The sequence below is a fragment of the Pelodiscus sinensis genome, chromosome 32 (assembly GCF_049634645.1).
Source record: "Pelodiscus sinensis isolate JC-2024 chromosome 32, ASM4963464v1, whole genome shotgun sequence".
In the NCBI taxonomy this organism is placed as follows: domain Eukaryota; kingdom Metazoa; phylum Chordata; order Testudines; family Trionychidae; genus Pelodiscus; species Pelodiscus sinensis.
In genome coordinates this window covers 1010747-1036291 of record NC_134742.1, presented here as the reverse complement: position 1 = coordinate 1036291, position 25545 = coordinate 1010747, and the positions used below count along the sequence as shown (strand labels likewise).

The following is a 25545-nucleotide window of genomic DNA, read 5'->3' as shown; positions in this document are numbered from 1 at the left end:
AAGATGAAAAAGCGTGAATGGCAGGTATTGTGCAGCCAGGGGCCGGGGGGGCACCAAATGGCTGGCCCGGCCGGCCACAAGGGGAATGTGGAGAAAGCGCACAGGGAGGCTGCTGCTGCTGGTGGAGTAGAACTGAGGCTGCAGAGCGGAAGCTCAGCTGCAGCACCAGCCACACACAATGGAGAAGCAGCCCAGCCCGACGCACCCTGGCCAGCCGTGGGAGTGGCAGCTGTTGTGGGCAGCCGGCAGGGCCCACGCAGCCACAGGGAGTCGGGGCCGGCGCCTGCAGCGTAGGTGGGGCCTGGAGCAGCCAGCCAAGGATTCACTTTGCTGCTCAGACAACTTCCTCTGCTGCCTCCTGGTGCTAGTAGAGCCCCTGAGCCACAGAGCAGGGCGAGCCGAGTCCCCCAGCCAGGAGCCGTGTGGGCAGAGCCCTTGGGAGCCAGAGCGCTGCTGGGGCCTGTCTCTTCACGTCCTGGTGACCTGCCATGTGGCAGCTGCAGTCTGAGCCCGGTATATGGGCCTCAGTGTCGACCCTGCCAGCCCTGGCCGGAGCTCCCCTGAGCAGTGTGAGCCTGTCCCGCCCTGCAATAGGGGGGGGGGGGGGCGTGAGGGAGACTGAGCTGTACCTTTGGGCAGCGGTTCCCAACCTTTTAATGCCACACACCAGCAAACACTTCCACAAAGCTTTGGCAGATCGTTAACATTTTATTTGCATGTTTTCATAGTCATTATGCATTTAGCATATTAGCATATTCATTAACAAAATATTACCACACCGTTATGGATCAGCAGTTGCAGATATCAACAGCAAGAATTCCACTCTGGCTGCTGGGTGGGGTCACCTCTGCTCTCCTCCTCCCCGCCATCCCGCCACTCTATGGGGTGGGAGAGCTGCCGTTGTATCTTCACCCCTCCTTCTGTACAACCCCTGCCCTTGTGTCTCCCTCCCTTCCCCAGCCAGGCTGCTCTTGCTCCCACATTCCCCCTTTCCCTCTCTGTGACCCCCTCTATGGCTCCCACCTGTCCCATAAGTCTCTTCTGAATCCTCCCAACCTCCCTTCAGCGCCTCCTGCATCCCCCTGCTGTCATAAGAACATAAGAACGGCCGTACTGGGTCAGACCAAAGGTCCATCTAGCCCAGTAGCCTGTCTGCCCACAGTGGCCAGCACCAGGTGCCCCAGAGGGGGTGGACCGAAGACAATGATCAAGCGATTTGTCTCCTGCCATCCCTCTCCAGCCTCTGACAAACAGAGGCCAGGGACACCATTTTATCCCCTGGCTAATAGCCTTTTATGGACCTAACCTCCATGAATTTATCCAGCTTCTCTTTAAACTCTATTATAGTCCTAGCCTTCACAGCCTTCTCCGGCAAGGAGTTCCACAGGTTGACTACACGCTGTGTGAAGAAGAACTTTCTTTTATTAGTTTTAAACCTGCTACCCATTAATTTCATCTGGTGTCCTCTAGTTCTTCTATTATGGGAACTAATAAATAACTTTTCTTTATCCGCCCTCTCCACACCACTCATGATTTTATAGACCTCTATCATATCCCTCCTCAGTCTCCTCTTTTCTAAGCTGAAAAGTCCCAGTCGCTTTAACCTCTCCTCAGATGGGACCCGTTCCAAACCCCTAATCATTTTAGTTGCCCTTTTCTGAACCCTTTCCAAGGCCAAAATATCTTTTTGGAGGTGAGGAGACCTCATCTGTACACAGTATTCCAGATGTGGGCGTACCATAGTTTTATACAGGGGCAGTAAGATATTCTGGGTCTTATTTTCTATCCCTTTCCTAATAATTCCTAGCATCCTATTTGCCTTTTTGACCGCCTCTGCACTCAGTGTGGAAGTTTTCAAAGAACTGTCCACGATAACTCCAAGATCTCTTTCCTGATTTGTCGTAGCCAAATTAGCCCCCATCATACTGTACGTATAGTTGGGGTTATTTTTCCCGATGTGCATTACTTTACACTTATCCACATTAAATTTCATTTGTCCCCCCTCATCCCCCTCTTCAGCCTCCTCCTGATCCCTCTGGGGTTGGCTCTCCCCACACATACTGCATACTGTATATGGGTCGCAGCTACCTCCTCTGGGAGCAGCCTGGGGCCAAGCCCTCCGTCTACAGCCTGGGGGCTCTGGGTCCCCACTCCCACGGATAGGGGAAGGGTGTGTCTTCCCCCCACCGTGGGGCAGGGGCTGGCCAGACTGGGGCACTGCCTGGGACGGGCTCCTGGGGAGCAGCAGGACTGGCTGTGCTGGAGAGTCCCTCTGCAGCAGGAAGACCAGCAGCACCCACCCGTCCCTCCCTGCCAGGGCTCAGATTTCCAGCCCAGAGCCTGGCCCCAAAATGCCCCAAGCAGCATCTGCGAGTCACCCCCTGCTGCATGGGCCAAGCCCAGCGATCGCGGCTGCCACTGGGTCCTAGCGTGGCAAGCGCGGCACGTGCCCCTGGGCTTGGGCAGTGTGCTGTGGCCTGGCAGCCAGCGGTTTGCAGCCTGACACTGGTCTGCAGCCCAGTGGCTGGGAACCCCTGCGCTAGAGAGTGTAGCACAGAGCTCAGCTCCCCCGGGGAATACGCTGGGCCGTTCCCGAGGTGGGGGGGATGCACCTTAACTGCAGGTGAGTGTGAGACGGGATCTTGTACCAGCCAGAGCCCCGTCTCTGCAAGGGGGGGAGGAGACTCTCTGGGTGGGCGACTCCGATCATGGCTCTGGAAGCAGTAATGGCACAGACCTTAATGAACAAGATCAGCACTGGGTTCATTGCTCCCCGGGCAGGATTTCCAGTCTGCAAAGCTCTCGTGATCTCCGGGGTGGAGCGAGAGGAGGAGCTGCGGATCCCGGATCTCCAGGGCTCTGAGGAAGGGGGGATCGGCAGCGACACCCACACAGGTGAGCAATCGGCTAAACTGACTCAGAAACCAATTTCTGGGTCCTCAGAACAGGTGTCACTTGTGCATTTTCATCACATCTAACTGACACGTCAGCCTGTGATCCACTCCGGTTCTAAGGGTGGGGAGGGGGAGAAGGCTGCGCTCTCCCCTTTGGGAAATGATTGTGAGGAAGAAGGAGGAACTCAGCTCATGATTGTTCCTCCTTTCCAGCCATTCGTTGGGTGTGTTCCCCCTTTTCTGCCCCCGTCAGAATTTTCCCTTCAGCTCAGCACAGAGACTGACTCCTGTCTGGATTCTCTCTCTGTCCCAGCAGGTGACGGGACGCTGCGTGAGAACAATGAGGAGAGCCTTCAGCAGGAAGGACCGGAGCACGTGGCTCCAAGGGCCATGCTACAGGGAAGATCTGAAGGGCATGTTTCCCAGAGTCCCGAGCGGGGAGAGACCTGGGAGCATCGGCGTGGCCCAGAACGGCTGCAGGAAAAGCATCCAGAGCAGAGACAGAGTACAACCAATCACAGGAGGAGAGGAGAGAAAAGAAACACAGAAACGGTTCAACAGAAAATCCCCCATCAACACTCACCCTGCGCTTATAGCGAGTGTGAACACGAACGAACCCACCCTGGGGAGAAGCCCTTCAAATGCTCTGACTGCGGGAAATGCTTCAGTCGGCGCTCAGACCTTAGGAACCATCAGATATCACACACAAGAGAGACACCCCATAACTGCCCTGACTGTGGGGAAAGATTCAGTTGGAGGTCGCACCTTGTTACCCACCGGAGAATCCACACAGGGGAGAAACCCTTTGACTGCTCTGACTGTGGGAAAAGCTACAATCGGCGCTCCAGTCTTAATCTTCATCAGAGAACTCACACTGGAGAGAAACCTTTCAACTGCTCCGACTGTGGGAACAGTTACAGTTGCAGCTCAGACCTTATTACCCATTGGAGACGGCACACGGGGGAGAAACCCTTCAGCTGCTCTGACTGTGGGAAAAACTTCAGTCAGCGCTCAAATCTTATTAGTCACCAGAGAACGCACACCGGCGAGAAACCCTACGTGTGTTCTGATTGCGGGAAAAGCTTCAGTCAGAGCTCACACCTCGTTACCCACAGGAGAAGCCACACGGGAGAGAAACCCTACATCTGCTCTGACTGCGGGAAAAGCTTCAGACAGAGTTCACACCTTGTTGCCCACAGGAGAAGCCACACGGGGGAGAAACCATTCAGCTGCTCTGACTGCGGGAGGAGCTTCAATCAGCATTCAATTCTCGTTAGACATAAGAGAGCCCACACTGGGGAGAAACCCTTCAGCTGCTCTGACTGTGGGAAAAGCTTCTATCAGCATCCCCATCTTGTTAGGCATCAGAGAACTCACACAGGGGAGAAACTCTACTATCTGAGTTCCCGTTAAGCTGTGTGTCCACATCACAGCCTAGTAAATGCCAAGCCAGAGCTTAGGGCTTTGGTGGGGAGAGATGCCTCTACCCTCCGGTCTCAACCCTGGCCCAGACCTTCCAGCTGGCTGGTAGACAGTTGGCTATCCCAGGGCCCCAACCCCAAGGTTGTCATGGCCAGGAGAGGTATCCCTCCGTCCCTTGCCCACCAGCGGCACCTGAGCGGAGGGAGAGACAGCTGATGGGAATCTGCTTTCCCCAAAGCAGCTTTTCACTGGGCGAGACCTTAAACCCCTCCATCCTTGAGATCACACCCCCAGCAGGAGATCACACCCTCACCCCTCCACACTTAAACCTGTATCTCCGCCCCTCACCCCTGGCCCCACCCCAGAGCCAACCCTCACATCCCTGATCCCCAACTCTTTGCCCCAGCCCTGAGCCCCCGTCCCACAATCTACATGGACTTTATTCTGTGCACCAAAGTGGATATGATGTGTTGCATTTCCCCCCCCCCCCCCATATTGGTGCCCCTAAGAAAACTCCTTCTGCAGACGTATGGGGGAAAAATAGATGGAACGCCGGGTATAAGTGCTCTGAGTGTGAGAGACGCTTCTGTGAGAAGGCAAATCTTGTTAGAGATCAGAGGATCCACACAGCTTCTGCTGACGAAGGTTGTGAAAACCAATCTCTCCAACTCCAAACAGCTTCTCACCATCCCAAAGGATCTGCCACATGGCCGGGTCAATGTATGCCTTAAATCCTAGTGAAAGAGCACGCTGTGCCAGTCCTTCAGAATCTAAAAGGAAAAGATTTATTAAGAAAGAACGAAAACGCTGAGAGTGAGTTTGTTAAAGGAAACAAATTACGAACTCCAACTGCAGTGTTCCTGGTGCAGGCGTGTAGCAGAGATGGAATAAACTGCTCTCTCAAAAGCCTCTGGAGTCTGTCCTCTGTTAGGAAGGGTCATCAGCCCTTTCGAGCTCAAGTCATAGCAGAGATGCCCCTGAAATGATGAGCTGGAATAAAGACAGAGATGGAGGAACCTCTAGGGCCCATATCATAGGCTTGCCCATGCAGAGGGAATTCCAGTGTGCTCGCTGTGTGTAAGTACCTCCCCAAATGGAGTTTGTCACATGAGCAAGTCACCTGTCCACGCAGGTCTTGCATGATGGTCTGAAGTTACACAGCAAAAGCTTCAGCTGTGGATTGGCAGCACATGACATGCATTCATAGAATCATAGAACCATAGAGCTGGAAGAGACCTCAGAAGGTATCAAGTCCAGCCCCCTGCTCTAGGCAGGACCAATCCCAACTAAATCAACCCAGCCAGGGCTTTGTCTCACCAAGACTGAAACACTTTCAGGGATGGAGACTCTACCACTTCCCTAGGTAACCCATCCCAGTGCTTCACTACCCTCCTAGTGAAATAGTTTTTCCTAATATCCAACCTGGACCTCTCCCACCACAACTTGAGACCATTGCTCCTTGTTCTGCCATTTGTCGCTACTGTGAACAGCCTCTCTCCATCCTCTTTGAAACCTCCCTTCAGGAAGAGGAAGGCTGCTATCAAATCCCCCCTCACTCTTCTCTTCTGCAGACTAAACAGACCCAAATCCCTCAGCCTCTCCTCGTAGGTCATATGCTCCAGCCCCCTAATCATTTTGGTTGCCCTCCGCTGGACCCTCTCCAATGTGTCCACAACCTTTCAGTAGTGGTGGGTCCAGAACTGGACACAGTATTCCAGATGTGGCCTCACCAGAGCCGAATAAAGGGGAATAATGACATCTCTGGATCTGCTGGCAATGCTCCTCTTAATGCAAGTACTGCACTGTCAGTCAAGTACTGCTATTCATTGGACTAGCGACTCTATCACAATAGGTGGGTGAAACCTGTTGTTAATCTTCCAGAAGCAAACGTGAAATACAAGTATGGAGCCAACACTCATAACGTCCAGTTCAAAATGATACACATCTGCGAGTGCAAACATTCTTCTGAAGACAAAAGTGGAATTGGTTATCGAATTCATGGTCCAGTTTTGTCAGATTTAAAAACCCGTACATTTCATGATTTCAGATATTTTCATTTGAAATTTCACGGTGGTGGAATTGCAGGGGTCCCAACCAAAAAAGGAATTGTGCGGGGTGGAGAGATGCTGGAGGAGTTGTGCCATTGCTTCCATTCTGTGCTGTGTTCAGAGCAGGGCGCCTGGCCAAGAGCCCTCACTTTGTGTTCATCTTGCTCTGAAGACACGCAGACCTCTAAGGGCCAGATGGAGGTCTTCCGACGGACGAGTGTTTGGAACTGGAGGAGAGGGGAAAGCAGAGGCGCTTTGAGCTGGAGAAAGCTGAGAAGCTGGGCGCTCCAGCCGTGCTCCACCTAATGCTCCCCAACCCAAGAAGCACCCAGAGTTCAAGGTAGGAGATGATGCGGAGGCCGCCTTAGTGAATTTGGAAAGGGCCTGTCTTGGGTACAGCATCCCCAAAGAGCAGTACATGATGGAGCTGAGACTACAACTCAGTGGCCTTTTAGGAGAATTGGCAGCTGACATGCCTGAGGAAAACATGAATGATTGTAACAAAATACAGGACTATGTTGCACTTTAAAGACTAACAAGATGGTTTATTAGATGATGAGCTTTCGTGGGCCAGACCCAAGGAAGTGGATCTGGCCCATGAAAGCTCATCATCTAATAAACCATCTTGTTAGTCTTTAAAGTGCTACATAGTCCTGCGTTTTGTTTCAGCTACACCAGACTAAAACGGCTACATTTCTATCGCTATTATGCATGATTGTGAGTTTTTTAAGCAAGCTGCCAGAACTTGGATGTGGCTCACCACCGAGCATGCCTGTTGCTGTTTCAGAGCCCTAAGGTGGAAACCAGACGTGGCATGGCTCCAGTATGCCTGCATGTTAAAAAAAAAAAATGGGATGCAGGGATATCAGGAGCAGGTGTTCAGACTATGGAAGAGCCAGCTCTCCTGGTGAAAATGAAACACTTCCTCGAGGCCCTACCTATAGAGCTCCAATGACACACCCAAGCTGGGAAACCTAAAACCATAACAGAGGCAGGGAAATTTGGAGCCAGGTGACAGAGGGGAACAAAACTCACAGATGTTCAAGGAAGAACCAGAGGGAGCACCCAGGGAGTACCACCACTGGGGACAGACCAAGGGCCTACCGGGCAGGGAGAGGAGCCCTCTCCACCCCAAGGGAAGCCAGACAGCCCCTTCCTCTAGCAATCCATCTCAATACCGTGACGAGGCACCTGGGCGACGTTTTACATGTCATGAGCTGGGGCCCGTGACAGCCAAGTGCCCCTAGAGCTGCACCGCGGTGCTGTTCATTGCACTGGGGTCACACCGAGAGTCCTGAGGCCCAGCTGCCTCTTGGACACCTGAAGAGAGAAGGGAAACAGTGTGGGCAGGAAGAAGGTTACTGCACAGACACACACTGGAGCACAGGTGTCCGTGATCTGCCAGTCCCTAGTGGATCCCACACTTGTCATCCCAGATGCCTGAGTAACAGTTCAACCCTTCAAGGCAGACTCTTTTGATCTGCCCCCAGCCAAGTTGTGCATTACAAGGGCTGGTCGGGAGTTTGAACTTTTGCAGACAATGATAATGATCCCATTTCTGTGCTGGTGGGAGAGGACTTAGCCAAACATGTGGGATAGTCTAAGACGGAGGGAATGGTCAGATCAACAGTTCCACCCTGTTGCGTTCTTCAGTAGAAAAGTATCAGAGGGGTCGCCGTGTTAGTCTGAATCTGCAAAAGCGATGAGGAGTCCTGTGGCACCTTATAGACTAACTGAAGTGTAGGAGCATAAGCTTTCGTGGGCAAAGACCCACTTCGTCTATAAGGTGCCACAGGACTCCTCGTCGCTTCTTCAGTAGAAAAAACTCTCTGTGAGGGAAAACCTCTGTTTTATCTCCTTTGAGAAGGAATGCCATGCCATTGTATATGCTCTGGAGAAGCTTCGGCCAGCTATTTGTGGATGCCGCTTTCATCTGCAGACCATCCTTACTGCTCTGAAGTGGCTTCACAGACAAAGCGACCAACAGGAAACTCCTTTGGTGGAGTTTGGCTTCCCACGACTTCGACTTTGACATACAACACAGCTCAGGGCTCCTAATGAAGGGGCTGATGTACTCGCCTGGGAAAGTTTCCCAGACTAAGCCCGTTAAAACTCTCCCTGTACCTAAGCCATTGTATTCCATGCACGCAGGGCATCTTGTTTAGTTCTTTGTGTATTCAGTAGTTAATTTAGTGCGTGCAGGTACATTATGATGTTTTCTCCTAAACCTCCAGAAGAAAATCACTCAGTGTGAACCAGCCTCTCGAGCACTGTCTGTGATTTGGGAGGTGTGTGATGAGTAGGAGGAGCGCTGGCCTTTTTTGAACATCCAGCATTTAATAACCAAAGGGTTGAATCCAGGTAGCTAGACAGTGGTGGCAGGAAGCCAGGAGAACCAATAAGAAGAAAGTATTGAAAATGGAATTGGAAGGGCTATTGGCCTGCTGATTTTCTCTGCATGAGTTTTAAGCCACTCAAAATTCACACAAATTCCAGCATGAATAAGATGTATGGAGGACTAAGATGAATGGAGCCAGGCAGAACTGCCGTGCCTGCAAAGCATACGGGGCATGGGAATGGACGACCTTGAAGTACGGGTAGGTGGGAAGGTAGGAAATGTCTGTTTAGACATGATCAGGCTGTTTTCTGTGTTTTGTTATTTGGTTAAACTTTTCTGTGCTAAAGTCCATGTTCCCGTCTCTCTACTCTGTAACCTTAAGTTGAGTCCCACAGGGTTCTTGGTGTTCTTTAATTTATTCTTTTCTCGGTTGTGTTAAAACCCCTAACAACCAAGTATGCTTTATCAAGTGTATCTTTTTGTTTTGTTATTAAAATTGCCTTTTTTTAAGGTGATGATTTGATTCTTGTGTCCTGAAAGGCAATAGGAGGTCTGTGTATGCATGCCTCAGACTGAGAGGTGAGACTGCAATTTGTTTTCAGCGTGGTGGTATCTCCCGAGGCGGTCCTTACAGACCAGGGGGCCAACTTTCATGTCAGCCCTGTTGTAATGCTTGTGGGAGAACTGGACGTGTGGGGTCTGACACACCTGGGCCTCTGCATATCATCCAGCGTACATCTACACTGCACTGTAACTCAAAATAAGATCCACAATTTGAGCGATGCAAATTACATATATTTCATCATTTGGCGCTGCCCACACTGTGCCGAATTTCAGAATAAAGCGCTATTCCGAAACGTCCCTGACTCCTCATAGAATGAGGTTTACGGGGACGTCGGAATAGTGAGCCCGAAATAACAGGCTTGCTGTGAAGACGCAGGATAGCTACTTTGGGATACTCTGGTATCCTGAAATAGTATTGCAGCGTGGACACAGCCCACACAGTCCAGTGAGCTAATGGAGAGGTTCAATAGGACACTAAAGCGAATGCTGAAAACATTGCTGGACTAGCCCCTGCAGGACTGGAACACACATTTACCCCACCTGCTGTTTGCATACAGGGAAGTGCCCCAGGAATCCACAGGGTTCTTCCTGTTCCAGCACGGGAGAGTTCCCCCTGGATCTGGTGCGGGATGAATGGGAGGGGAAGGCCTCTGCAGATGGAGAATCCGTGGTGGAGAATGTACTGACCTTCTGGGAAAAGCTCATTGAGCTCAGGCGCTGGGCCAGGGAGAATCTGGCCAGGGCACGGAATAGGCAGATGCCTAGTGTGGCCGCTCTGCACGTGTCTGTGCCTATGCCGTGGGAGAATTAAGTGATGCTTCTCATCCTCGTGAGGATGGCCCCCTCAAGGTTGTCAGACAAGAAAATGAGGTGAGCTTTGTAGTGGAGCTATCCAACCGAGCACACAGCCACCGGGCGCACCATGTCAATATGACCTGCCTTTTGGCCGCAGGAGGGCACCTTCCAGTGCCTCATGGATCACTTACTGAGGGGGTTGGAGCCTTCCCCCAAATCCCAATGAATTTCATGTCCAGCCCCCCCAACCCCAGCTCAAGGGTCTGTACGGTGTGAGGGGCTGGGCATGGCTACACCGGGACATTATTTTGAAACGACGATGGCGGGAACAAGAACTGGGCGCTAGTGAAGGGAAAAGGGCAATTCCCAAGGGAAGCCATGGCAGGTGCTGGAGCAGCGGAGGGGCGGTGCGGATGTCCCACTTAGGGCTGGGCAGTAGGGTTACCAGCTGGTTTCAGCTAAAATACCGGACACACTTGCTGTACTATCACAATCTCCATTACATCTGATTTAGAAAATACGGGCCAGTTCCATTTTCTCATTGATATTTTCTCAATTTGTTTCCCGAACTGAAAGCTCAAATACTGGACTGTTCAGTTCAAATCAGGACACCTGGCAACCCTACGGGAAACGGGGTGGGTGTAAAGTGACCCCCCCCCCCAGCACCGGGGAGGGCGGAGCTAGGCTGGGCTCTGGCTGATGCTGCTCAGGGACTCACCAGATGCGGGGGGGGGCGTGTGCACCTGCAGGGGGGCTGGGACAACAACCCTGGGGGTGGGGCTGAGGGAGGCTGCTTGGGGGGGCGTCATAAACTGCAGGGTAACATGGGAGGGTGCTGGGGGGTGTCACTGGGTGGCTCCCTGCACTGCCCCCTCTCTCGGGGGCTCCCTCTTAAGTTTTTCCGTCCATGTGTGGAATCAATTTTATTCCGTGCACCGCGGCCGGAGCGGCTGTGCACCACCCTGAGCGCGCGCGCGGCCGCCGATCGAATCAGCTGGGCGGCCCCCCTGAGCCGCCCACGCGCCCGGCTGCAGGGAACGCGGCTCCCGACGCGGGGCGCTGCGGGCAGTGGCCTCAGCCGCGCTACTGCGCATGCGCTCCGTGCGGACCCGGCCCCAGCGGTGGGCGGAGCCCGCAACAGCGTCGGTCGCCTGCGAGAGGTCACTGCGCATGCGCCCCCGCACGGCGGGAATTCTGAGGCGGCCGTTGGCGGCGTTGGTGCCTTCCGGTTCCGGTTCCGCCTGGGTGGGGCAGGAGGGGCCCCCGCAGGTGAGCTGAGGTGGCGTCTCCGGGACCGGACGGGGCTCGGCCGGGGGCCGGGCAGGTGAGGGGTCCGGGGTGGGGGGGGCTCAGGGTAGTTAAATGGCGGGGGGGGGCGTGGAGGTGAGGAACGGAGTTCGGGCGTCTTGTGCGCATGCGCGCTGCTGTGGTGCGTCTTGTGCGCATGCGCCCCGCTCTGCAACCCCCCCCCGGCTGTGGTGCGTTCTTACGCGCATGCGCCTCGCCTTGGCGTGGGAGCCTGTGTGCGCGCGCATGCGCCTAGACGTGGTGCGCCCTGGCGCGTTCTTGGCCAGCTGGAAGAGCCCAGGGGCGGGCGGTGCACGGGGGGGAGGGGCAGAGGGTGTTGGGGTGACACTTGCACGAGAGCAGAGGGGCGGTTAGACTTGGGCACAGGACAGGGGGGCCCCTGGGGGCCCCTCCCAGGTTTATACTCCCCTGGCTGGTCACCCCATCTAGGGGCTGGAGCATTTCCAGGCCTGTCCCAGAGGGGTTGGGTTTTGTTGGACCAGGCCGTGAGCCTGAATAAGTGGTCCTGTCTCGCTTGCATCCATTCTACTTGTAAGTATTTACAAAACCCAAAGGAAAAAAAAAGCAACCACCCCACACAACGTTAAACACAGAACGCAGGCTGCCCCCCGACTTGCAATGCCATCGGTTGCAGAGACCGCCTCGCAAGTCAGGGGCGTCGCAACTCGAGTCCGCATTGACGACAGGCGTCGTGCGCCGTCGTCAATATGGGGCTGAGGATGTAAGTCGGGGGGGTTCGGCCCCTTCTGCACTTACGGGAAAAGTTGTAAGTGCGGGGGGGAAGGAGGGATCATAAATCGGGCCGTTGCGAAGCCGGGCCCTCCTGTAGTGAGTGAAATTTCCTTGTTTGAAAAAGTTGCAGATAGTAAAATGTAAATATGGCAGCTATCACAAGTATGAAGATGAGGGAGGGGGGTCAGGGAGGTGGCAAAATCTTGCTGGGGGGGGTCCCCAAAAGTCTGATGATCTGAGCTGCCTTGAGTGTTGATGGTGTATTGACACGTCATGGCAGTGAAATAAAACAAAAAACTGCACTTTTTAAAGAAGATGCTTCTCTTCTGTCTGCTCATATGCCAATGTGTTATAGCACGTCTAGCTGTATCATTTTGTCTCCTGCATGTCTGGGAACAGTCACAGAGAGGTAGCTGTGTTAGTCTGATCTTGGTAAAACATAAAAAGCAATCATGTAGCACTTTAAACACTAACAAGATAGTTTATTAGGTGATGAGCTTTCATGGGATCATCACCTCAAACTATCTTGTTAGTCTTTAAAGTGCAGCGTGACTGCTTTTTTGTTTTATCTTGGAACATGATTTAAAACTAGACACCTTGAAATTGTTTCCAAAATATTAATCTGACTCCACATGGAAATTACTTTAAAATGGTGCAAATCCATTTCTGTGCCTACCCCAAAATCTATTATCTATTATGTGAGAATTTATCTTCAGAAATGTGTTTTAAACACTAAATTTTCCATAGCCAGTATAAGGTGCTGGAAAATATTGCATGTCTCCAAATTAAACCGTTTTTGGAAAATACATCTCTTTAGTCATATAATGGCTGAGAGTTGATTTTCACAGGATTTTTATCATGGAGTTTGGTTTGCCAATTTCCAGTTACACAATTTTGCTGCACATCTAGCTCCAGCACCCAGGGCAGCTGCCCACCATGCAGCCCCACCCCAGGAGCAGCCAGGCAACCACCCTGGGTAGGGAAGCATGGATGGGGCGAGTCTGTGCAGGGGCAAAACAGTGCACGAGCTGGAGGCTCCTTACCAGCCAGGGAGGGTAAAACCTTTCCTAATGGGTTTGTGTGTGTTACTCTCTGGATATTCAGTAATGGATTTAAAAGTAGCCATCCTTCTACAAAAGGGTTGTGTCCCCTGACTACAGAGGGAGACAGCTGAATTGGAGTTGGTTTACAAGTTCAATTCTATAACACTGACTCAGATGTGAAATTAAACATTATTATTAAGAGTATGAGAGTTCTGGTGCCAATGCTGGACCTAACGGTACTATTTTGCTATTATGGGCATTGGCGTCTGAATGTCTGTTCCCCCCCCCCCCCAAAGTGCACCTATTATGAAAGAGCAGTTAAAACATCCAAACTAAAGGAATGAACTTACCTTTATTTACCCCCATTTCCCATAATTCTATTACCTTATGAAGGGTTTGTATCCCTGATATTCTGCTCAAGTTGTGAAGTTAAAACTCTCAAGTGAGGGTTTGTTAAGTCTTTGTTGGTTTAGTCCTGATTAGAAGGCCTAGGTCTGTGCTAGAAATAAATGGAAGGAGACTAGAGGCTTTAAATTTAGACATCTACATCCATGTTCATGATGGTGAATATGCGGCTTTTTTATCAGAACCACTGGGTGCTCAGGACCGAATCCCATTGTGGCAGGCGCGGTGATGTGGAACTCGAGCCAGGTATTGACAGAGAGGAATATGGATTTGGGATCTAACCTGTGTGTGCTGTTTGTGGAATATCTAGACTCCAGCATTTCCCCAAAACGGCCGAGTCTAGCCTATGAGTCACCAGAAACAGAGTCTAGGGAGAACGGGGAGGTGCAAAGCATTAAAGCCCCTTCTGAAATGTCTCCAATTGTTCTTTTCCCCCTGACAGGCTGCAGAACACCCATGTCTTGCTCCAGACCAGCACGTGCCCTGCAGAGCCAGGGACAGGAAATGGCCGTGGCGGGGCCAGTGACCTTCGAGGAGGTGGCTGTGTATTTCTCTGAGGAGGAATGGGCTCTGCTGGACCCGGGCCAGAGAGCCCTCTACTGGGATGTGATGCAGGAGAATTACGAGGCTGTGCGCTGGCTGGGTAAGGATTCCTGTCCCCTCGGATATCAAAAGCTGGGGGGGGGGCTCTGAAGCAGCTGGGTTGGGTTTGGTTCAGGGTCCCTCATTGCTCCCTGCCCCAGAGTATCAGCCCCAATAATCCTGGCTCGTGTGTGAGAGACTGTCCCTTCCCTGCCCCTTCTCAGGAGACACAGGGTCAGGGACATACCAACGGTGCTGCTCTTCCCACACCCAGGGTCTCAATGCGCTTCCCCACCATCTAGCCCAGGGGTAGGCAACCTTTCTGAAGTGTCATGCCAAGATTTAACCCTCCTAACCTGGGCCACGCCACGCTACGCTCCTGGGAGGGGCTCTCTCCACCCCGTGGATCACTTGGGTCAATGCAAATTTCTCCCGCAGACTATCAGTTGCTAATGGAAACTCACCATTAGTTGCATAATTACGCCCGAGTCATTTTGCTAGTGCTGCAGCTGGGGAGAACGCTTTCATTTAAATGATTAAACAGATTAAGCCGTTTAACTTTATCCTGTTAGTTTATCAAACTTCATTTTAAATAAAGTAAAATATTGCATCCATCACAAAAGGTTTCAAAGTTTTCTTTATTTATGGCAGGGGTGGGGAACCTTTTTTGGGTCGGGGGTCACTGATCCATAGGAAAAAAAATTAGTTGGGGACCACAAGTGAGAAGCAAAAAAACTCCTCCAAAACCCCCAGCCCTCACTGATGTGGCCTCCAACTGAGATACCTTGTGGCGGCTGGAGTAACAGAGAAGAGAGATAAGGGGAAGGGACAGGAAGGACTGAGGTTCAGAGCGTTCCATAGGCCAGATTTACTTTCCTGGGGTTCCAGCGTTAGTGGATTTTGTGGACCCCCTTGGGCTCTGGAGTGGGAACAAAAATGAGGGGTTCAGTTTGTGGGGCAGGACTGCTAGCGAGTGCGATAGGGATGGGGTGCAGGATGGGGTGAGGAGGGCAGGGTCTGTAAGGTGTTACCCCCAGTTTTCACTGGAGACCGCCCTGAGGGTTACACTCGTATGGATTTATTAAACGAGGAATTAACAGTCCACTAAAGGGGATCGAGCTGTCATTGAATGCCGCTATGGCGTAAAACTCAAGGGAAAGGCGCTATCTCTCACACACACATTCGTTCATGCCCCCAGGCGCTCACACACTTAGGCAGGCAAGGGTTGCAGAGAGAGAAAGAGAAAGCCAAGGCATGGTATGTCCAAGTGTCTGTATGTAGTTATGGGTCCTGGCCGGCAGGCCGATCTAAGAGATCTTCTGCCAAGTGCTGTCTCCTTTTTATTGGAACTCAGTGGCTCCTGTCACCCATGCAGGGTCCTTCCTCCATGTTTGTCACCGAGGAGCATGCCCCGACCTCCCTCCCTGATTGCTTTAATTAGTCATCTCCTGGCTCCAGCTTTTTAGCCTTGCTGTTTTCCGCCCCCAAACATGCTCCAGTCTCCTCTTATCACAGGATGGAATGCAGATTAGAGTAAGTTACAAAATTTAACAAGCAAAGCAGCTGAAACTTACAAAGAAACAGTTACAAAGCTTCACAGCTCAGTGGTTACAACCAGACCTTCGCACAGCAACTGATTGAGAGCAATTTCCATCTTACAGTGTAATGCATTTCCAGAAAATGTGTGTGTCAAGCAGGTAGCCCCAATTTACAGGGTAATAGATTGGGTGGAGGCTTTACACAGCGGAAGGGACTTTGGCAGCAGGAGAGCGTGTAGCGCGGGGGTACAAGAGGGTGTTTGGGGGCAGGAGGGGGCTGGAGGAGTAACCCAGAAAAGCTGAGAGGTTGAGAATGCAGCCAACGAGCTAGATGGGGAGGGAGGCAAAGAAGTGGGGAGTAAAGCAAAGTGCAGCTTCTGCAACGGAGAATTGTATTTCCCCTCCAATCTTCCCTCTGCTCCAGCCTTGCTCCCCTCAGCCCCATGATCCCCGCCAGCCTGATCCCCTGCATCGCCCCATGGCTCTCACTGCAAACCCTGCCCCTCCCATCCTTCTCCGCCTCCTTCACCCCTGCCCCCTGGACATCCCTGTGCCCCCAGTGCACTCACAGGCATGGCATCAGCGCTGTGGGGAGGAGAGGTTGAGGGGGGAGCAGAGTCTCTTCCCTGCAGGCTGCGGCGCCGGGGCTGAGGCAGACAGAGCCCAAGGCGGGACACTGGGGGAGGAGGTCCCCGTCCTCACACACAGCCCGCAGGGAACAGCCTGGGCCCCAGCACTCCACGTGTAACTGGCTGCCCAGCCCCGGCTCTCCAGAGCAGGAAGCCTGCCGAGCCCATGGAAGGAAGGCGCGGTTCCCAGAGTCCTTCCCTGCCTGTGGCTGATCTCTGTGACATGCTGGTTCCTGCCAGGGAGAGGGGCTGGGGCAGAGGGAGGGCGGATGAGGCCGTTCACGCTCTGCGGGCGTTCTGTGGGGGCAGCTCTGTAGCAGATAGACATGAGCAGAGCTCTTCCTGTGTGTCAGGCACAGGGCCTGGGTCCCCTTTGAGTCGTCCGGCTTTATTCTCCCTGGGGCTCACTTGCCTCTCTGTGCAGTGGAACTTGCAGTCCAACGCCAGCAGGAGGAATGACTCCCCCAGGCGGGGACCCTCGCTCGGGAAAATCTCGAGGCAGCTCAGAGGAGCCAGGAGCGGTGCTATCATCGGGGAGCCCAAGATCGACCCTTTGAGCCCGGTGATTGCGTACTCCTGCTCCTCCCGTCAGAGGAGTCCAAACTCCTCACCCGCTGGCAAAGTCCCTGAGAAGTCACCCGCAGGGTGGGACCCGCCGCCCCCCTCTGCCACTTCAGGCTACCCGCCTGTTGGCCAGCCCTTCACCTGAACAAGGAGACCGGACTGTTTGTAATTGGGAGCTGCTAACGAGCCGACCTAACAGTTTGTGTGCGGCCCCGCCCCGCCTCAGGGCTGCTGTATTGCCGCCCCACCATGAACCAGAGCCTAAGCCTTTTCGGAGTATTTGTTTGCTGTCCCACCATGAACTAGGGCCTGTGTTTCCTCATCTCAGAAAAGAGATATTGGCATTAGAAAAGGTTCAGCGAAGGACAACTAAAATAATTAGGGGTTTGGAACGGGTCTCAGATGAGGAGAGATTAAAGAGACGGGGACTTTTCAGATTGGAAAAGAGGAGACTAAGGGGGGATAGGATAGAGGTCCATAAAATCATGAGTGGTGTGGAGAAAGTGAATAAGGAAAAGTTATTTATTGTTCCCGAAATATAAGAACTAGGGGCCACCAAATGAAATTAATGGGTAGCAGGTTTAAAACAAATAAAAGGAAGTTCTTCACACAGCGCGTAGTCAATCTGTGGAACTCCTCGCCAGAGGAGGTTGTGAAGGCTAGGACTATAACAGGGTTTAAAAGAGAACTAGATACATTCATGCAGGTTAGGTCCATCAATGGCTATTAGCCAGGCTGGGTAAGGAACGGTGTCCCCAGCCTCTGTGTGTCAGAGGGTGGAGATGGATGGCAGGAGAGAGATCGCTTGATCATTCCCTGTTTGATTCACTCCTTCTGGGGCACCTGGCGCTGGCCACTGTTGGCAGACAAGATACTGGGCAGGGTGGACCTTTGGTCTGACCCCATCTGGCCGTTCTTATGCCACTGGCTGCTTGAATGGCCACCCTGCCCTCCACCAGAGCTCCAGCGACTCTGTGCTTTGAGGCCCACCCTGAATCCACGCCTGGGCTACTGTAACTGTTTACATTGCAGCCCCACCCGGTTCCCCAGCTAGGACCTTCTAGAGTCCGGACCGTCGGCTCGACCCAATCACAGGCCGGAGACCAAGGACTAGAGCATGGGCTCCCAAACTGGGGGGCATGAAGAAATTCCAGGGGAGGCACGAGGCGACCCAGCCACGCACACCCCGTCAATCCCACCTCACGTTTTGCTGCTGTTTTTGGGAGGGGGCGAGGGTTTCTCAAAAATCAAAAAGGGGGCGTGATGCCGAAAAGTTTGGGAACCGCTGGACGAGAGAGACTTAGTGGAGTTCGGCTGATACGTTGACACACACAAGGTGCACATTGCGCTCCATGTGTTGTTACCCCCCTTGGCCTTCTGCCTGCTCATTTCAACAAAACGTTTGTGTCCGTTATCTCCTCATCCCCTACGATTTGGATCAGTGTGCTCCTCTGCCATGTCTTAGGCGTGAATGTTGGCAGTATTGCAGAGATAGTGTGTTCTCATCCCTCCTCTCTGCTCAGGAATGTGCTTGCCTGCTCTGCCGGGATCTACTGCCCTCCCATTCTGCCAGGGCTGGCGGCGGGAGCGGCAGCTGTTGTGGGCAGCCGGCAGGGCCTACACAGGCAGTCGGGGTCAGCGCCCGCAGCGTAGGCAGGGCCTGGAGCAGCCAGCCAAGGATTCACTTTGCTGCTCAGACAACTTCCTCTGCCTCCTCCTGGCGCTACTAGAGCCCCCGAGCAGGACGAGCCGAGCCCCCCAGCCAGGAGCGGTGTGGGCAGAGCCCTTGAGGAGCCAGAGCGCTGCTGGGGCCTTTCTCTCCACGTCCTGATGACCTGCCATGTTGCAGCTGCAGTCTGAGCCCTGCCTGGGGGCCTCGGTGTCAGCCCTGGCCAGAGCTCCCCTGAGCAGTGTGATCCTGTCCTGCCTGGGGATGGGGCAGGCCATGAAGGAGACTGAGTTGTACCCTACATAGTGCAGCAGAGAGCTCAGCTCCCCCGGGGAATACGCTGGGCCGTTCCCGAGGTTGGGGGGATGCACCTTTACTGCAGATGAGTGTGAGATGGGATCTTGTAGCAGCCAGAGCCCCGTCTCTGCAAGGGGGGAGGAGCCTCTCTGGGTGGGCGACGGATCCTGGCTCTGGAAGCAGTAATGGCACAGACCTTAATGAACAAGATCAGCACTGGGTTCATTGCTCCCCGGGCAGGATTTCCAGCCTCCAAAGCTCTCGCGATCTCCTGGGTGGAGCGAGGGGAGGAGCTGTGGATCCCGGATCTCCAGGGCTCTGAGGAAGGGGGGCTCGGCAGCGACACCCACACAGCGGAGCAATCGACTAAACTGACTCAGAAACCAATTTCTGGGTCCTCATAGCTGGTGTCACTTCTGCATTTTCATCAAGTCTGACTGACCCCACTAGAGAAAGGATGTGGGCGCATTGGAGAGGGTCCAGCGGAGGGCGACCAAAATGATGAGGGGTCTGGAGCACATGATCTACGAGGAGAGGCTGAGGGATTTGGGCTTGTTTAGTCTGCAGAAGAGAAGAGTGAGGGGAGATTTGAGAGCAGCCTTCAACATCCTGAAGGGGGGTTCCAGAGAGGATGGAGAAAGGCTGTTCTCAGTGGTGACAGATAGGAGAACAAGGAGCAATGGGCTCACCTTGTAGTGGGGATGGTTTAGCTTGGATATTAGGAAAAACTATTTCCCTAGGCGGGTGGGGAAGCACTGGGATGGATTCCGTAGGGAGAAGGTGAAATCTCCATCCCTAGAGGTTTTTAAGTCATGGCTTGACAAAACCCTGGCGGGGTTGATTTTGTTGGGATTGGTCCTGCCTTGGGCAGGGGGCTGGACTTGATGACCTTCTGAGATCTCTTCCTGCTCTATGATTCTATGACCTGTCAGCCTGTGATCAACTCCAGCCAGAGGCTGTGGGGGAGGAGAGGGGAGAAGGCTGGGATCTCTCCTTTGGGAAAGGGTTGTGAGGAAGGAGGAGGAACTCAGCTCATAATTATTCCTGCTTTCCAGCCGTTCTTTGGGTGTGTTCCCCCTTTTCTGTCCCCCTGTCAGAATTTTCCCTTCAGCTCAGCACAGACAATGACTCCTCTCTGGATTCTGTCTCTATCCCAGCAGGTGATGGGACGCTGCGTGAGAACAATGAGGAGAGCCTTCAGCAGGAAGGACCAGAGCAAGTGGCTCCAAGGGCCACGCTACAGGGAAGATCTGAAGGGCATGTTTCCCAGAGTTGTGAGTGGGGAGAGACCTGGGAGAGTCAGCATAGCCGAAAAGGGCAGCAGAGAAACCATCCAGGGGAGGGAGAATGTAAATCGAGTCACAGGAGCAGAGAGAAAAGAAACACAGAAACTGTTCAGTCGAAATTCCCCCATCAACATGCACCCTGCGCTTGTAGTGAGTGTGCAACTCTTAGTGAACGTGAAAGAACCTACCCTGGAGAGAAGCCCTTCAAATGCTCTGACTGCGGGAAATGCTTCAGTCAGTGCTCAGAGCTAAGTAACCATCAGATAATACATGCAAGAGAGACACCCCATAAGTGCTCCGATTGTGGGAAAGGCTTCAAACACAGATCAGCCCTTGTTACACACAGAAGAACACACACAGGAGAGAAACCTTTTAGCTGCTCTGATTGCGGGAAAAGCTTCAGTCAAAATTCACACCTTGTTACCCACAGGAGAACCCACACAGAAGCGAGACCCTTCAGCTGCTCTTACTGCGGGAAAAGCTTCAGAAGCAACTCATACCTTATTATACATTGCAGAACCCACACAGGGGAGAAACCGTTCAGTTGCTCTGCCTGTGGGAAAAGCTTCCGTCAGCGCTCAGGCCTGAACACACATCAGAGAGCCCATAGACAGAAACCCTACAGCTGCTCTGACTGTGGGAAAAGCTACCGTTGCAGCTCAGACCTTATTACGCATCAGAGAACCCACACAGGGGAGAAACCCTTTGACTGCTCTGACTGCGGGAAAACCTTCCATCATAGTTCAGCCCTTGTTACACACCGGCGAACCCACACAGGAGAGAGACCCTTCAGCTGCTCTGAGTGTGGGAGAAGCTTCAGTCGGGGCTCCAGCCTTATTAACCACCAGATAATACATAGAAGAGGCACCCTCTATAACTGCTCTGATTGCGGGAAAGGCTTCAAGCGCAGGTCAGTCTTTTATAGGCACAGGAGAACCCACACAGGGGAGAAGCCCTTCCGGTGCTCTGACTGCGGGAAAAGCTTTCATCATAGTTCAGCCCTTGTTACACACAGGAGAACCCACACAGGGGAGAAACCCTTCACCTGCTCTGAGTGCGGGAAGAGCTTCAGACAGAGCTCAGAGCTTGTTGCCCATAGGAGAATCCACACAGGGGAGAGACCCTTCAGCTGCTCTGACTGTGGGAAAAGCTTCAGCCAGAGCACACACCTTCTTACCCACAGGCGAAGCCACACCGGAGAGAAACCCTTCGTCTGCTCAGACTGTGGGAAAAGCTTCAGTCAGCGTCCAAATCTTGTTACCCACCGGAGAACCCACACAGGGGAGAAAACCTTCAGCTGCTCTGACTGTGGGAAATGCTTCAGTCTGCGCTCCCATCTTGTTACCCACAGGAGAACCCACACAGGGAAGATACCCAATTCCCTGAGTTCCGTTTAAGCTGCGTGTCCATGTGGCTGTGCTGCACACAGATAAATGCCAGGAGAGCTCTTAAGGGCTGTTGCAAGGAGAGATACCTCTATCCATTGTTCTGAACTCCAGCCAAGACATGCTATGGCCAGCAGATAGTTTTCTATCCCATGGCCCCAACCCCAGAGCTGCCATGGCAGGGAGAGGTGCCTTCCCCATCTCCTCCTCACAGCTGCACCAGAGTTGGGGGGAGTCTTTTCTCATGGATGTAGTGTTTCAGGCTCTGTCTATGCTACGTGTTTTGTCAGAAGAGGCAATGCAAATGAAGCACTGATTAGCATTTTCTTGTGCTTCATTTCAAAATCTATTCCAATGCAATTTGCACAAGAGGCTTTTGTGCAAAAACATGCAGTGTGGACGTGTCCATTTTGCGCAACCCTCCCCCCCCTTTTTTTTTCTGTGCACCAATAAGGAGATGTCACACATTCCCCTCACATTGGTGCACCTACGAAAACTCCCTCTGCCCATGTGTGGGGGAAAAAACAGGTGGAATGCCGGGTCTGACTGCTCTGAGCGTGAGAGGGGTTCCGTGAGAGGCTGAAGACAAAATTGGAATTGGTTATCTAATACATGGACCGTTTTTTTCAGTGTCGGTCAGACGTTTTTAAAAACTGTACATTTCACTATTTGAGATATTTTAATTTGAAACGTTAATGCATTGCAATTTTAGAAGTCCTGACCAAAACAGGAATCGTGAGGGGTGGAGAGGTGGTCAGGAGTTTGGACTTCTGCAGCCTTTGATGATTATTCTATTCCTATGCTGGTCGGAGAGGACTTAGCCAAATGTGAGACAGGTTAAGGAGGGGTGGGTAAGCTACAGAGCTATTTAGGCCTCCATACCTAACTCCGTTCTTGAGCCTTTCACAGGGGCCCAGTCTGTATCCCCAGAGACCCCAGGGATGGAGCCTGAGCTGGAGATGGCAGCACCAGACCCCAGGCCAGCATCTACAACAGCAGCGGTAGATCCACCGATAGACCTGACCAGAAAAAAGCAGCCAAACGCAGTTAAGTGGAGTGGGACGTGTCAGGAATCTTTTAAGCCGCATAAGGCTGCTCTTACATCTGAGCCAATATTAAGGGCTCCAGATTGACAAAACTTTCTTTGTCACGACGGACGCGCCAGAGCGTTGTGTGGGGGCAGTTTTGATGCAAACAGGACCAGATCAACAATTCCACCCTGTAGTGTTCCTCCACTGGTCTGTCTCTGAGGCGGAATGCTCCGCCATTGTATATGCTTGAGAGCAGTGGTCACCAACCAATAGATCGGGATCTACCAGTAGATCTAGGAGCCTCTGACAGGTGATCCTGACTGGTTTCACTGGGAGATGCTTCAGCTGCCCCTCCTCCCACCAGAGCTAACCCTTGGGAGCCTCCCGCTTATTGTGCAGAGTGGAGGAGACAGAGGCAGAGGAGACCCCTCTCCTGTACCCATCATCACAGAGTGAGGAGGGCGGGGCCTCGGCGAAGGGGTGGGGCAGTGGTATTTGGGTTTGAGGTAGATCCTGCCCGGACTTAAATTTGAAAAGTGATCTTGTGCTTAACAAGGTTGGAGACCGGTACTCTAGAGAAGTTACAACCATATATTTGAGGACAACACTTTGATCTGCAGACCAACCCTCTTGCTCTGATGTGGCTTCACAGGGTCAGAGAGACTAACATGTAACTCCTTCGGTGGAGTTTGGCTGGTCAAAACCTTGACATACAGCACATCTCAGGGGCTCCTGACAAAGGGGCTGATGCACGCTCTGGGAAAGTTTCCCAGACTAAGCCCGTTAAAACTCTCCCTATACCGAAGCCATTGTATTCCGTGCATGCAGGGGATCTTCTTTTGTTTTTGTGTATTCAGTAGTGAATTTAGTGTGTGCAGGTAGGTTATTATGTTTTCTCCTTAAACCTCCAGGAAGAAATCACAGCCATTGTGGACCAGTCTGTCGAGCACGGTCTGTGATTTGGGAGGTGTGTGGTGAATAGGAAGAATACTGGCCTTTTTTGAACATGCAGCCTTCAGTAACTAAAGGGTTAAACCCAGGTAGCTAGACGGTAATGGCAGGAAGCCAGGAGAACTAATAAGAAGAAACGATTGAAATTTGAATGGGAAGGGATACCTGCCTGCTGATTTTCTTTGTGTGAGTTTTAAGCCAGGAACAGGGCGAACAAGATGAATGGAACCAGGCAGAACTGCCGTGCCTGCAAAGCATACGGGGCATGGAAAGCATGAGTAGGAAATGTCTGGTTAGACATGATCAGGCTGTTTTCTGTGTTTTGTTGTTTGGTTAAACTTTTCTGTGCTAAAGTCCATGTTCCCGTCTCTCTACTCTGTAACCTTAAGCTGAATCCCAGTGATGAATTTCTTTGGGGTTTTTTACTTGTTCCTTTCTCCGTTGCGTTAAAACACCTAGCAACCAAGTATGTGTTATCCGGTATATCTTTGTTTTGTTAATAAAATCGTTTTTCTGTAAGCAGATGATTTGATTCTTGTGTCCTGAAAGGCAATAGGAGGTCTGTGTATGCATGCCTCAGACTGAGAGGTCAGCTATGAGAGATTGCAGTTTGTTTTCTCTCTTTTTTTCAAATTGCTTGTGGTGGATGAGCTTGGGGCACCCCCCTGGAAGAAGTTCCAAGTGCTTCCTCCTGGGTTCAAGAAGAAAAGGGTTTTTCTCAGGGGGGTGGTGGCAGCCTGTCTCCAAGGCCAGGGAATCCGTGACCCTGCGGAGCTTTTAAGCAGAAGCTGATAGAGGTGAGGTATTGGTAAGATCTCTTGTGAGCCCCCAGCTTCTGAACTCGCCTTGACAGGGTGGCAGAGCTGGTTGGATCATTTTTAAGCAGGAACACAGACCTCGGGGTTTCATTTAAAAGGACACAGGTTTTTCTTCTTTGATGCTGTTGGAAGTTTCGGGGTTTTTTTTCTTTTGCTGCCTGAGGTGGGGAAAAGGCACACAGAATGTTAAACCTGCGCAGCCAGAGCCCCGATTTTCCAGCTTTTGGGGTAACCGGATAGCTAGGCTAGAGCAGAGAAGGGAAGTAGCCCATAGCATGCAGAGGAGCTGTTAAGCAACCAACCTTCCCTAAGCGACACTCCGAGGTGCAAACAGCTTCAGATCAGGGTGCAATGTCTACCGCTGGTGAAGGCTCGTACCATGAGGCGGAGAGACAGGAGACTGTCCCTGTGAGGCCAAGCAGGAGTAACCTTTTTGGGGGCAGGAGCAGAGAGCAGCGGCCATGCCCTTCCCATGACACCCTCAGGGTGGGAGAGTATCCTTAAGCCAGGCAGACCTCTGACTAAGGGTGAGATGGAATTCTTCTGACAGACGAGTGTTTGGAAGTGGAGGAGAGGGAAAAGCAGAGGCGCTTTGAGCTGGAGGAAGCTGGGAATTTGGGCGCTCCAGCTACACCGACTAATGCCCCTGCTCCACTGAATGCTCCCCAACTGAAGAAGTTCCCAGAGTACCAACTAGGAGATAATGCAGAAGCCTTCTTGCTCTGTGCTGGTGCCTCCCAGAATGGGCTGATCACATGACTCTCAAACCAGTTTCTGCTTTTTTTAAGCAAGGGGCCATGGAGTCCCCAGGTGTGTCCTCCGCCATGGGGCCTTTGTGTGCTCCTCCAGTGCATCCAGCAACCCCCCTCCCAGCAGAAAACATGCAAAGTATCTACACAAAGCGCATATTCCTAACTGTACACACACAGCTCATACAAGTACACAGGTAGCCTAGACAGAGTCCACACAACGTAAGCTCTCGTTACACACCTCACATGCCCCCCTGTGCACCGAACGGGGGGCAAACACACGCTAGTGAGTGCAACAAAAGAGTATCCCTTTCCTATTAAAATCCAGTGACATGACACCTTCCTGAAGAGCTCTAAAGATACATCCAAGAGGGGAAACCCAAAACCATAACAGAGGCAGGCGAGGAAATGCGGAGCCAGGTGGCTGGAGTGATGGGGAGGAACAAAACTGACAGTCATTCGAGGCAGTATCAGGAGGGGCGCCCAGGGAATACTGC

At 52.4% G+C, this 25545-nt stretch overlaps 1 protein-coding gene across 1 annotated transcript in view; it reads left to right on the top strand.

Annotated features, from left to right (window-relative positions):
• The window catches only part of LOC102453386 (uncharacterized), a 30571-nt gene extending 5292 nt beyond the window's left edge, over positions 1 to 25279 (top strand). Inside the window, exons 2-7 of the mRNA XM_075913335.1 lie at positions 2782 to 2895; positions 3208 to 4304; positions 6690 to 6861; positions 11181 to 11330; positions 13992 to 14192; positions 19986 to 25279. Of these exons, the coding sequence (XP_075769450.1) occupies positions 2782 to 2895; positions 3208 to 4304; positions 6690 to 6861; positions 11181 to 11330; positions 13992 to 14192; positions 19986 to 21511 (3260 nt within the window). The 3' untranslated portion in view covers positions 21512 to 25279. The remainder of the gene's footprint in view (positions 1 to 2781; positions 2896 to 3207; positions 4305 to 6689; positions 6862 to 11180; positions 11331 to 13991; positions 14193 to 19985) is intronic.
• Positions 25280 to 25545: the final 266 nt, after the last annotated feature.